Raw genomic sequence first — 12210 nt, 5'->3', positions numbered from 1 at the left:
CGGAGTGAATAGGAAGAAGGCGGTGAACGCGGCGATGATGGCGTTGAAAAGCGCCGGTGTGGAGGGCATCATGATGGACGTGTGGTGGGGGCTTGTGGAGAGGGAGAAGCCTGGGGAATATAATTGGGGAGGGTATAGGGAGCTTCTGGAAATGGCGAAGAAACATGGCTTGAAGGTCCAGGCGGTTATGTCGTTTCATCAATGCGGGGGTAACGTCGGTGATTCATGCACGTAAGTTTCTCTTTCTCTCTCAATTTCTTCAACAAACCTTTTTTATGGTGATAAATCTTCATGACAGAAATGAAATTAGAGTGTTGTGTTATGTTTTTCTGAAAATCAGGTTTATAACAGCCAAAATCAAATTGGAATTTAGTGCGTAAAATGTCTGTATTCAATTCCCTGTTTAATGCTATCGTGATTTTGAATTATTGGTAGTAGGATCTTAGGCCCAAAAATGCTTAAAGAGAGGAGAGTTTATTTTATCGAACTAGATGTAGTTGTGAATTTTTGTTTGGTTTTAGTTTGAGCTACGACACTGTTGTGATTTTTGAGTAGATATGTCCGTGGATTTATCATTTACTTTGATTACGAAATTATAAAATTAAAAATAATTTCAAAATTCAATTTTAAAAAAAATTATAAAGACTTAATTATAAATTTGGTGGAACTATCATAATAATTAAACCTTATTAAATTATCTTGTTAATTGTATTCTGATTTCTGGTTGTGTTCAATTTTGTATTTTCATGTCTTTGCTCGCTTCTCCTTCATTCTGTTTATGTGAAGTAATAGTTTCATGTCTTAATCATTTTATTATCCCAGAAGTAAAAATTCCTAGAGCAACACTTCAAATTCTTTTTGATAAGCATGAATCAGTTATCTCTGAATCGGGAAGCTGTAATTGTTCTTTAATCAATTTCAGACTGTTCATTTAGATGTTCTGATGATGAGGTACTTGATTGTAAGTTTGTAACAAATATGAATGCAGTGTAAAAATTAAAGCTGATATGAATTAAAAATATAATTTTGTTAATTAGATTTTTGAAAATTGAATAAAGAAAGTGCACAAAACCTAATTTAGGGATAAGTAATAAGTTGAAATTTAAATGATTTTTTTATGACTGATTAAAAATTATTAAATTATAACAAAAGAGAAGCGTGAGGAGCACGGCGCCAAAGAGTTTTATGGAAAAACGAAATACACGAAGAACCCCAAAAAATAAAATAAAATAAAACAAAAAAATAATTAAATAAATAAGAAAAACGAAATACACGAGCGAAGGTGCGGGGGGATGATAGTGTGTTTTTTTGTTACTGTAGCTCGAAGTTAACTTTTCAACTTGTATTTGTACTAACCACTAAGATTCGTGGCGACTATTTCTTTTCAAAAAATAATTGTATTTTTCAATTCAAAAATCCCATTTTCGAGAAACCTTTTATGAATTATAGGGGTCTTATTGCAAAATGAGGCGTGATCACTACGGTACAACGAGTTTTTTTATGGCTATAACACAATGAACTTTATTTTATTTGTCGCGTATAGTGAACGTAGATAAAATACTCGATAGAGGGGATGCGGTTTCGTGACAGATAATGGTACCACGTGAGTGTTAGAAGTTGGATTGATTCACTTCTTCATGGCCTAAAAAACAAAGTGGGTTATCCTTGTGGATATACGCCTAGAATTGTAGTGGACCCCATATCTCAATATGACAGTTATGCTCTTTACGTTCCATTTAGAACATGGCAACCCTTCTCAATTTGTTTGATACATAATTCTTTATTAGCTTGCTGATTGGAGCTTGGATCCTGGATCCAACCAGATAATCCTCTCTTTTTTTAGAGTCAATAATATATCTGAAAGACTCGAGCACTGCATCCTCAAGTATTTAACTTAATATTTTAATATATGTTTGAAAAATATGTAGCTATTATGTGTAAGAGATTGATTATTGGTGAAAGAGTAGACTGTTGTCTATTGTTGTCACAATGTTTGAATAAGTGGTGTCTTAATCGTGAGTTGGAACTCATTGATCGTTCTCATGCTTACAGTATTCCCTTGCCTAAATGGGTAGTGGAGGAGATTAACAATGATCCTGATCTTGCATACACTGATCAATGGGGAAGAAGAAACTACGAATACCTATCACTGGGTTGTGATACTTTGCCTGTACTCAAGGGCCGTACACCAGTTCAATGTTATGCTGATTTCATGCGTGCCTTCAGAGACAATTTCAAGAACCTTCTTGGTGACACTATTGTGGTAAATATCCACATGACCCTTTCTCCATAGTACTCTTATGTTTTAAATCATTGCTAGATTTCACCTAACTTCTCTATAATTGACACAATTCAGGAAATACAAGTTGGTATGGGTCCAGCTGGTGAGTTGCGTTACCCTTCATACCCAGAGCAAAATGGCACATGGAGGTTCCCAGGAATTGGTGCTTTTCAATGCTATGATAAGGTATTGTCACATTCATTTATTTTTTCCTGTTTTGAACTCTCTTACTTTAATTTACCAAAAATGGTTGTAGTTTGCTTTGTATTTCTAATATTGTTTTGTTCTACTGTGGTGCAGTATATGTTGAGTAGCTTGAAAGCTGCAGCCGAAGATGCCGGTAAGCCAGAATGGGGAAGCACAGGCCCAAGAGATGCTGGTGAATATAATAACTGGCCAGAAGACACACCATTCTTCCGCAAAGAAGGAGGAGGCTGGAATAGCGAATATGGCGAATTTTTCCTCACTTGGTACTCTAAGATGCTCTTAGACCATGGTGAGAGGATCCTCACCACAGCTAAGTCGATCTTTGAGGACACAGGAGTCAAGATATCAGTAAAAGTTGCTGGCATCCACTGGCACTATGGTACAAGGTCTCATGCTGCAGAGCTCACAGCAGGTTACTACAACACCAGGTTCCGGGACGGCTACATCCCCATCGCCGAGATGCTTGCACGACATGGCGCCATCTTCAATTTCACGTGCATTGAGATGCGCGACCATGAGCAGCCTCAGGATGCTCTCTGCGCACCGGAGAAGCTCGTGAAGCAAGTGGCTTTGGCAACTCAAAAAGCGAAGGTTCCCCTTGCCGGTGAGAATGCGCTGCCAAGGTATGACGAGTATGCACACAAACAGATCTTAAAGGCATCACAGCTGAACGTGGATGAGGACTCTGGCGAAAAAGAGATGTGTGCATTCACATACCTGAGGATGAACCCTCATCTATTCCAGCCAGATAACTGGAGGAAGTTTGTGGCATTTGTGAAGAAGATGAAAGAAGGGAAGAGTGCACGTAAGTGTTGGGAGCAAGTGGAGAGAGAAGCAGAGCATTTTGTGCATGTCTCGCAGCCACTTGTGCAAGAGGCTGCTGTTGCTCTTAGTCAATAATAATTTGCTTGGATCTTCTTCGTCTTGGGCTTTAGGAAATCAGTGACAGATAGGCTATGAAAGTTTTAGTTATGCAGCAGCCTATCTCTCTGGCTTTGGAGATGTATAATTTTGTATTATATTTGTTGTATTCTACCGAAAACATCTATTATTATTACCATTCATGTAGCGTAATGCCGTAATGTATTGTTGAGGCAAGATTATGTTATTATCAATATTATTTCAAAGGGTGTTTTTTTCGTCCATTATCTTGCCATGAAAACGAGAGAAGCGATAAGGGGAGGTGGAAATTTTAGTGATAATTTTTTTCATTTTCTAGCGCAATTTTAATTTTTACCAACCACGAGTCCAAATTCCAACCATATAGCAACCGATTATGCAAGTCATCAGTAACCACAAATAACAAATCATTGAGACGGTCGTGGTGCACAAAAGTTGAACAAGGATTTTGTCATTTTGCTGTAGAACTATCTAGATGCAAGATTTTCTTCGTCAATTTTCTGGAGTTCAGTAAAATCTTCTCTGCCCCGTTCTTTTCTCTTGAGCCAAAAAATTCTTCTTCCCTTTATCCTTTAAAAATGAGATCGACTTAGATAAAGATATTTAAAACGTTTTTTTTTTAAATATTTTTAAATAATTAAAATTAAATATATATAATTGATTAAATTATATTACTTGTGCGTGTAAGTCGTACAATTAGGCGAGGGGTTTTGTTTGTTTTTAGACTTGACATCGAAATGCATTAAAAAACAATCTAGAAATCAGCAGAACTATCGGAGAATCATCTCCGCACACTAAAAGTTACAGTCACAAAATTCTACGTTTTGGGATGGTGCCAACAAACGATTGCTTCATCAATCAGCTTGTTTACTGTCTTCACCACATTGGTACAATTTCTATTTCTGTGAAGCTCACACTTTCATACTATGCCCTTTTCTTATTCAACAAACACAATACTGTTATCTCTAGAGGGGTCGGTGGGAGTAAGGACTAATGTTAATTGCAATTTTGGGTAACTATAAGAAAATAAAATTGCGTCATTGTTAAAGGTTGTTAGTGATTGATTCAGCAAGTCTGAAAAATGTTGTTGATGCTGCTGTCTTCTCTCAGTTTCTTATAAAAATGGTTTGCAATTTGCATTAGCTCCTGCCATGCCTAAAGGATCTTAACATATTTTGACTTGATAGTAAGATATAGCATTACACCAACAGCATTTTCTTTTAATAATAAAGTTCTCATGGATGTACATGTACAAAAAATCCATCATGTTTGTAAGAATAATACAAGTCATTGTTCAAAGTCTATGAAATGCTTTGTAACTATGAATTACAAATGATTTACAATATCTACTATCACCACACCGGAGTGCTCATCAACTACTTAAACCACTCAAGAAAAATCCCAAAAAAGAAAAAAGCAAAAAACAAGAAACTCTTTATCTTCTGTTTTCACCTGAATGATGAAACTAGTAAACCTTATTTTATATGGTTGCCATTTTGAGTCCTCCTTGAAGCATAAGTTCTCTGGTGATTTCATCCAAAAGCACATTCAGGACATGTTTTTCCATATCCTTTACAACATCACATCTTTCAATTAATGCAAATGTCTCATTCTTCCAACCAAAATCCCACATACAATCTATGTCTTGCTCTCGACTGAATATGTCGAGTTCAAGCATTTTCGGCAGGTAGTCCTCGACATTGGCATTGAAATTCCTGTTGTTCCTTCCATAGAATCTTAGCTTCTCAATGTCTTTGTTCAGAAGCCTAACCAAGTCATCCAAGGATGCTATGCTCATTGTATCGATTGATATGTTTGAGAATGGATAAGCTCTGAGTTCTGACAGTATCCCCTTTCGCTTCATTACTTCATATCCGCAGTCTAACATGAGTTCTTTGCATTCGCCTTCCCTGTCCTGGCTGCCGGTGCTCCCATCTTGCAGAATGCTGAATGGAATGTTGAGCCTGAAAAGAGCTTCTGAAGTATTGAGGAATGATCGGTTTGCGACCAAGATCCTCTTCAGGCGGATTTCGCTTTCTGTTAGTGGCTTTTGTGTTCTCTTTGCATATATATTTTGATTTTTATGTGGTAAGTGGTTATTATTAGTACTCATGCTTTCTTCATGAGTTCCTGTAATATTAACAAAGAAACAAAAATGTCAAAAGTAAAAATTAATACTTTGATTGATTTACTCCATGTATAGTTTTCAGTTCATTGGGTAGATCATGCAAAGCTTACTTGAAAGAAATGAATTCACATGTCAAATTTGGGTGAAGAGTGTTGTTTTTTGCTTTTGTGGATTTAAAGTGCTTATCTTTTCTATTTTTCCTTATAGGGTGAGGCTTATCAAATATCAATACATGGTGTAGCAGAAGATGTAATTTATGTATTTATATGCTCACCATTTGTTGTATTTAATGCAAGTTCACCACGCTTGAATCCTTCATTTGCTACCACAGGAGCAGCATGATCCTGCAACAAATCAACATGTTTCATTGTTTGTTGAAAAAAAAAAAAAATGAACTTGTGTTATTCTACTTCAATTTCTGGACAAAGCTCCTGTTACTATATATTTTGCTTCATTCCATGAGGCTGTTTTAGATCATAATGTAAAAGAACTCACCGAATGATTTGTAGTTAAAGCAATTGGTCCCTTTAGGCTATGGAGTTCTCTACCATCAGAATTGTATGATGTAGGAGCCAGATCGGCTTCTTTAAGTGGTTGGCCTCTCCGATCCGGTGATTCAGCCACAGCTGCTGTTTCGTTAGAGTTGATGATGCCAACTGTTTCTCCCTTAGCATCTTTAAAGCCATTGAATCTATCTATTTCTCCTTGTCTAGAATCATGCAAAATATGAATTTGTTGTTTCACTTTCTCGATGAGCTTTCTTCCATTTCCTTCATTAGACACTTCAACAATCTTTCTAGGCATGTCAGCCTTTTGCTTTCTGGTATTCTTCACCTTCATATTGGCCAGTTTAGGAACAATTTTTTCATCCACCATCATTTTGACACTTGCCCCCTTCCGGTTAACTATCTCTTTCACTTTATCATTGGTGCCATTGGACGTTTCATGTTTGGTGAAATCATCATATCGGTTGCCTAAAAGTCCTTCCAGTTTCATAGCTTCCAAATTTTCTACAGAGTTCTGCTTCTTATGAGAACTAATAAGCCTATTCTGGTTTTTTGAACTTCTCAAATTCAATTCACTCCCTCCTTGTAATCTCGCCTGCGGCATTTGTTTTTCCCTCGGCTGGAGTCGTTGTTCGCTATGATTTTTCCCTTCTTGAGGCCCATATTTTGTGAGCATGTATGATTTCTGATCTGCAAGACTCTTCTCAGGTTTCTTCTGATTATTCATGTTCTGTTTGTATGTATTTTTTTTCACCATTTGGAAATTACTAACATTGATATCTTTCTCTTCCTGCATTGAAGGCTTAACTTGTGATCTTTCATTCACTTGTTCACCATTGATTCTGCCCTTTGCTGTGCTTTTCTGTTCTGTGATGTTAGCAGCACTGATATTATGCTTCGGCTTTTCGAAACCATTCAGGGGTTTTATTCCATACAGATCACTCCATAGTGGTTTTCCACTCTGAGAAACTACCCTGTGGCCAGCCTTTTCGCCAAGTGAATTCTTATTGGCAGCAAACAATTGTTCCTCATCATGAGTTGTTGCGGCCATGTTAAAGGCTTCTATCACTCTTTGTTTCTTCATAGCTACCAAATTCTCTGTTTCTTTGTTGTTATTCACTTCAACCTTCTTTGTTCTTTCCTTTGCACTAGTATACTGCATTGACATTCCTTGATTTCCTCTAATCTTATGTGCATTACCAGAATCCTTCTGCGGCATGATTTTTGGCTCTGCCTTCTCTGGCAAGTTATCTAGCCCCATCAGTTTTGCAACTACACTTGGAATCCTTCCCTTCTCTGTGTCAGATTTTGCCGAGGCAGAGTGGCTTTTCTGCTCCAAAACATCATTGAGATTCTTAATTTCAGAACTAGATCTATTTGTTTGCTTCTGAGAAGCTCTTGAAATCTTTCCATCTTTGTTTTTGGTATTTGAGTTTCTGCCTTCTTTAGAGTTTGTAAGAATAATTTTCCCCTGCATAAGTGTATGCCTAGAGCGCTTGTCGAAGGAGAAAATCGGTGGCGCCAATTGGTTTTTCTCAGATGCTCTAATTATTTTGTTGCTTTCATCATCATCTTCACTGTCTTCATCCAATAACTTGATCCGGTTTTTCTTCTGCGGCGCAATCAAGAACTCTGAATTCTGCTGCAGCTCTACCAGCATCCTGAGTGACTGTTCCAAATCAATAGCTCCTTGGAACAGCTCCTTCGCGACTTCAATCGAATATCTATCAATGTTGAAACCATTGGAGCAAGCTCTTAGTATCTGGTTTAGTCTCTGTGCACCTTTCGATATCTCATTTATCTGCATAGGAGAGAGGCCTTGAAAATTGTTTGTTGAAGCTTGTTGCCTAACCATGTTTCCTTGTCTATCCATCATGCCGAATTCCATTGTCCCCTTCTTGATTTGGTGAAGAAAAGCCAAAGTTGAACTATTATTGTTATTGCTATAGTAAGACGAATCAGTTCTTCTTGGTTTCGCCATGCCATTCTCGAAAGCAAAGGCTATGGCTAAGGAAACATCATCCATTTTATGTGAGCTCTGGCCTCTCCCATATGAAACTATCTGATTTGAAACCTCTCCATTGATTGAAGATCTATGGCTTCTGCTAGACCTATTCAGCATATCTCCATTTCTTGAACTTACCTATAAATAAATTTTAATAACAGAAGATTTGCTATATGAATTTATGTGTGCTTAGAATAGAATAGAATAGAATAGATACACTCAAACAATGTCGTGACTTACAATTTCATTGGATTTTCTGTTCCTTGATCCAACACTTGTTTGCTTGGAGTAAGAATATGCATCTGTTTCAACAGAATTAGCATAATAAGATTTCAGACATAGAAGTTTCTTGCATGGCTAACATACAATTGTACTTTAAATACCATTCCTCTGCAGAAAATTAAATTGTGATTTCCAAGAAAACCCAGTAAACAATTTCTGTTAAGAAAAATATATAAGAAGAAAGAGAGAAGAAAAATTGCTGTTGGATCAATAGCTTGCTATATTACATGCTTTTACTAATTGATCACAATACAAGTCAAGGTAAAACCATATTTGATTTTAGTATATGTTTTTGGTTTTCATTTAATATTACTTACAAACTGCCACACAACCCTTTTTTTTTTTTTTTTTTTTTTTTTTTTTTTTTTTTTTTTTTTTTTTCTTTTTACAAAACTGTAAAAGCAATAAACATAATGCAAACAAAGTGGCAGATTTGTAATAAGTAATAACAATAGAAATTAAACACAAAAAATCCCCTTTCAAACTACAAATTCCCTCATTTTCTTGTTTCAATTATATATTTGGGATGTGAATCTTCATTTTTCATAATTCATAAGGCAACAGTACTAATTCAAAGGCTTAACACCCAAAAAGAGCAAAATATATAATTTATTTATATTCCATAGAAATTAAAAAGTTACCTATAGGCTGTGATTGGCTTGTCCTCTGAGACTGATGAGATGCAGCAGGAACACCCATTTTTTCCTTCCTTAGCCTAAGATCATCCAAAAGCTTCTGTGCAAAATCTGATCTCTTTGCCATAATTCCCTTACTACCCTCCAATCACCAAAACACTGCAATATATACAGTGTTATATTAACAAATAATAACAACAATAAAACACCACATACAACCTTTGGGTTTCTTTATTTCTTCTATCTTTCTGAAGATCCTAGTTTCAATTCAATAGATAAGTGGGAATGTTGTTGTTGTTGTTGTGTTCTTTGAATGGTTGAGAGGGTACAATCAGAGTTGGGTGAGGAGTGAGTTCTGTCATCATGCAATTGATTGGTATGTTTGAATTTTTTTTTTTTATTAATTTTAATTTCTTTTAAACACTGAGAAGGATTGACGTGAAAGTTATAGCTCCCTCTCTATCTATCACTCATCACTCACTGTATGTGTTGCATCTAACTTTTATTGTAATCTAAGCAAACAATATTCATTTCACTATATATTGGGTGGTGGTAGTGCTGCTGCTTCTTACCTAAGTTTTTTTTCCATATAAATATTTTGTATATTTCATTATGGATATGTCGGGAGAAAAAAATTAAGCAGGAAAACTTAAAATTTAAAGTGGAAACATTAAAAGTGCTTGAATTGAAGAAGAAGAATGAATGCATGTGATGAGGGTAGTGGATGTCCAATTGTCCATTCATGAAGGAGTTTTGTCTCCTTGAATGACACATTAATGCATGTGAATGTGTGAATCGTGAGTTATGACCCTCTCAAAGTGGAGAATTTTCTGTTTGCTTTTTAATGGATCGGATACTATAATTTGTATCTTTACTATTTCAATTATTATGTTTTTCGATTTTACAAATAAATATATTAATTATTAACTAATTAATTGAATTCATTTGACACAACAGAAATATTACATTTGGAAATCGGAATAAAGTAAATACAATAATCTTAGTTTTATGCAAATTTCGTAGTGCCCATAGATAAAAAAAAAAGTATGGTTATCATTTTCTTTCATATTTCAGCCATTCCTCTTTCATCACTTTCATTCCCTTCAACACCGCACACATCACATACACACACCTTCTTTCACGGTCTCATAGCTCTCTTTCATCACTTTTATTTATTTTCCCTTTCTGTGATTTGTCTCTCTAAAGATTCACTAGCTATCTCATTTATGCTACTTTACTTTTTCAGCAACTCCAGTAGAGAAATTACAGCTTGATAAGAGAAGAGACCATTTTTCACATTTTAATTTAGATATGGAAGGAAAAATGGTGTAGGAAGCACTTATGAAATGTATGGGTATTTTACGCAATTATGATGTCAGAAGTTAAAATCAGAAGTTCGATTTGTAAAAGATATACAAATAGAACCGTCCGATTTTTTGGTACACAAATCGACCTTCTAATTTGCGTTGAAAAAATTAAAAGAATTTGGGATCGGATTCGATTTGTGTATTCCAAATTTTTTAAATTTTTTCAACACAAATGGAATTCGATTTGTGTACATCCTACAATTTTAAAAAACACCTAAAATTATAATATTAAGGTATATCACACATTTTACTCCAATATCTAAATTTTTTATCCATCATTTTTTAGTTTCAGTTGAGACTTTAAGATAAATCGTTAATTCAATAACTACTTATATTTATAATTGTACGTATATTTATATTGGGTTACTAAGAATCCATACTAGGGTTTATCATAATAGAATAATTAGAAACTTTTGTTCAATTAAGCTTAATTATTTTCAATATGTCATTTTTTTCCATGCATAATATTTTAATAATGGTCTAGGATATAGGTGTTCCATTTGAACTTTTATTAGTGAATTCTGACCCCCCAAAAAAAAAGAACTTTTATTAGTGAATGAATATTGTCGTTTATGCCAGTTTTATTTTAATTTTTCACAATTATATATGGCATATCTTTTGCTTCTCTCTTATGTATTTAAGTTATGTAAAAATGATACAATATATAAGATATTTATAGATGTTAAAAGAATCAAAATAATAAAAACGTAAATCCTATAATAAGTATCCAAATATATCTAATAAATGTTAATTGATCTTAATATATTCTAATCTCTCTTATCAAACTCAAATGGTAACTTAAATTTAAAACTTATTTAAAATATTAAAATAAGAAAAAATTGTAGAAAGTCAGAAATTGACGGAATGGACGTAGATAAAAAGCAGAAATGTCGGAAGGAAGTGCTAACAAAAGTATTGAAAAAAAAAAACATAAAGGAAACTGTCGAAAGTGTGGCGAATTGCCAAAAAACTATTGAAAGATGGTGATCTACCAGATAGATGAGAAATTGTTAGAAAACTTCCAAAAAGGTGACAAATTGTTAAAAAGATGACAAACTGCCAAAAAACTGACGGATGGCGAACTGCAGAGAAATTACAAACTCTCAGAAGATGACAAACTGTCGGAAGATGACAAAAAAAAATTTGGTTTCTTCATGAGAATAGGTAAATAGCAGATGACGATAGTATTTGACTCATTAAACTCGGAAGGACAAGACAGAGAGAATGAACTAATCGGTGAGGTGAGAGCATAAAAAAAAGTCACAAAAGAGAAAGGAAAAATGTGAAAAGTTCGGTGATTTTATCAGAACGAAAAAATCTATCCTTTCTAATAAGGATATCATTATTCTGATACAATGTTAGAAAAGGTAAGAGAGGGCAGAGAAATATTTGTGTATTTAAGTTGTGTAAAAATGATACAATATATAAGGTTATTTATAGGTATTTAGAGAATTAAGATAATAAAAACGTAATAACCTATAATAAGTATTCAAATAAATTAAATCATTTTAGTAAGTTAATTGATCATAATATATTCTTTTTGGTTTTCTACGATATTTTCTAACCCAACAAGTCAAGAATTAATTCGTTGTGGTACTAAACTCTATTTAAGAATTTGTCATTGGCCATTAGAACACTTATTTAAGCGGACTAGTTATGTTAAACAAAAATTAGTTTAAAGTGAGAGTTTCATACGCATATTGTAACACCTTATTCATTTTATAAAAATCTTTACTTTTTAATTAAGAAACGATAACAATTCGATAATAAAAACATTATTTCACTTTTTTTTTAACCTTTCTTCAAATTCTATTCCATCGATTTGTGTTCATTTTTCTCTCTAATTTAAAATAAAAAAAATTTAAAATAAAAAAATTAATAAAGTGAAGAAGTGATAGT

At 34.2% G+C, this 12210-nt stretch overlaps 2 protein-coding genes and 2 long non-coding RNA genes across 4 annotated transcripts in view; 3 read left to right on the top strand and 1 right to left on the bottom strand.

Moving 5' to 3' along the window:
- Nucleotides 1–3633, top strand: part of LOC107644062 (beta-amylase 1, chloroplastic) — a gene marked incomplete in the record, with an annotated part of 4107 nt that extends 474 nt beyond the window's left edge. Inside the window, 4 exon segments of the mRNA XM_016347847.2 lie at nt 1–231; nt 2053–2263; nt 2357–2467; nt 2582–3633. Of these exon segments, the coding sequence (XP_016203333.1) occupies nt 1–231; nt 2053–2263; nt 2357–2467; nt 2582–3388 (1360 nt within the window).
- LOC110272324 lies at nt 611–2052 on the top strand. The gene is made up of 2 exons (XR_002363538.1): nt 611–1326; nt 1364–2052. It is a non-coding gene; the product is annotated as an uncharacterized LOC110272324 (long non-coding RNA).
- LOC107644061 lies at nt 4108–6051 on the top strand. Its single transcript, XR_001621176.2, has 3 exons — nt 4108–4275; nt 5151–5476; nt 5724–6051. It is a non-coding gene; the product is annotated as an uncharacterized LOC107644061 (long non-coding RNA).
- LOC107644060 lies at nt 4602–9779 on the bottom strand. The gene is made up of 5 exons (XM_016347846.2): nt 8951–9779; nt 8268–8329; nt 6012–8165; nt 5791–5860; nt 4602–5518 (listed from the first exon to the last, which is right to left on the bottom strand). The coding sequence occupies exons 1-5, from the start codon at nt 9069–9071 to the stop codon at nt 4869–4871; spliced, it is 3057 nt and encodes a 1018-aa protein (XP_016203332.1). The 5' UTR covers nt 9072–9779; the 3' UTR covers nt 4602–4868.

The sequence above is a fragment of the Arachis ipaensis genome, chromosome B05 (assembly GCF_000816755.2).
Source record: "Arachis ipaensis cultivar K30076 chromosome B05, Araip1.1, whole genome shotgun sequence".
NCBI lineage: Eukaryota > Viridiplantae > Streptophyta > Magnoliopsida > Fabales > Fabaceae > Arachis > Arachis ipaensis.
This window is presented reverse-complemented; position numbering and strand designations above follow the sequence as displayed.

Coding starts and splice junctions, on each gene's coding strand:
- LOC107644060 (XM_016347846.2), bottom strand. CDS start 9,071: ATGGCAAAGAGATCAGATTTTGCACAGAAGCTTTTGGATGATCTTAGG. Junction 5,861..6,011: donor CTTTAACTACAAATCATTCG/GTGAGTTCTTTT, acceptor GATTTGTTGCAG/GATCATGCTGCTCCTGTGGT. Junction 5,519..5,790: donor TGCATTAAATACAACAAATG/GTGAGCATATAA, acceptor TTAATATTACAG/GAACTCATGAAGAAAGCATG.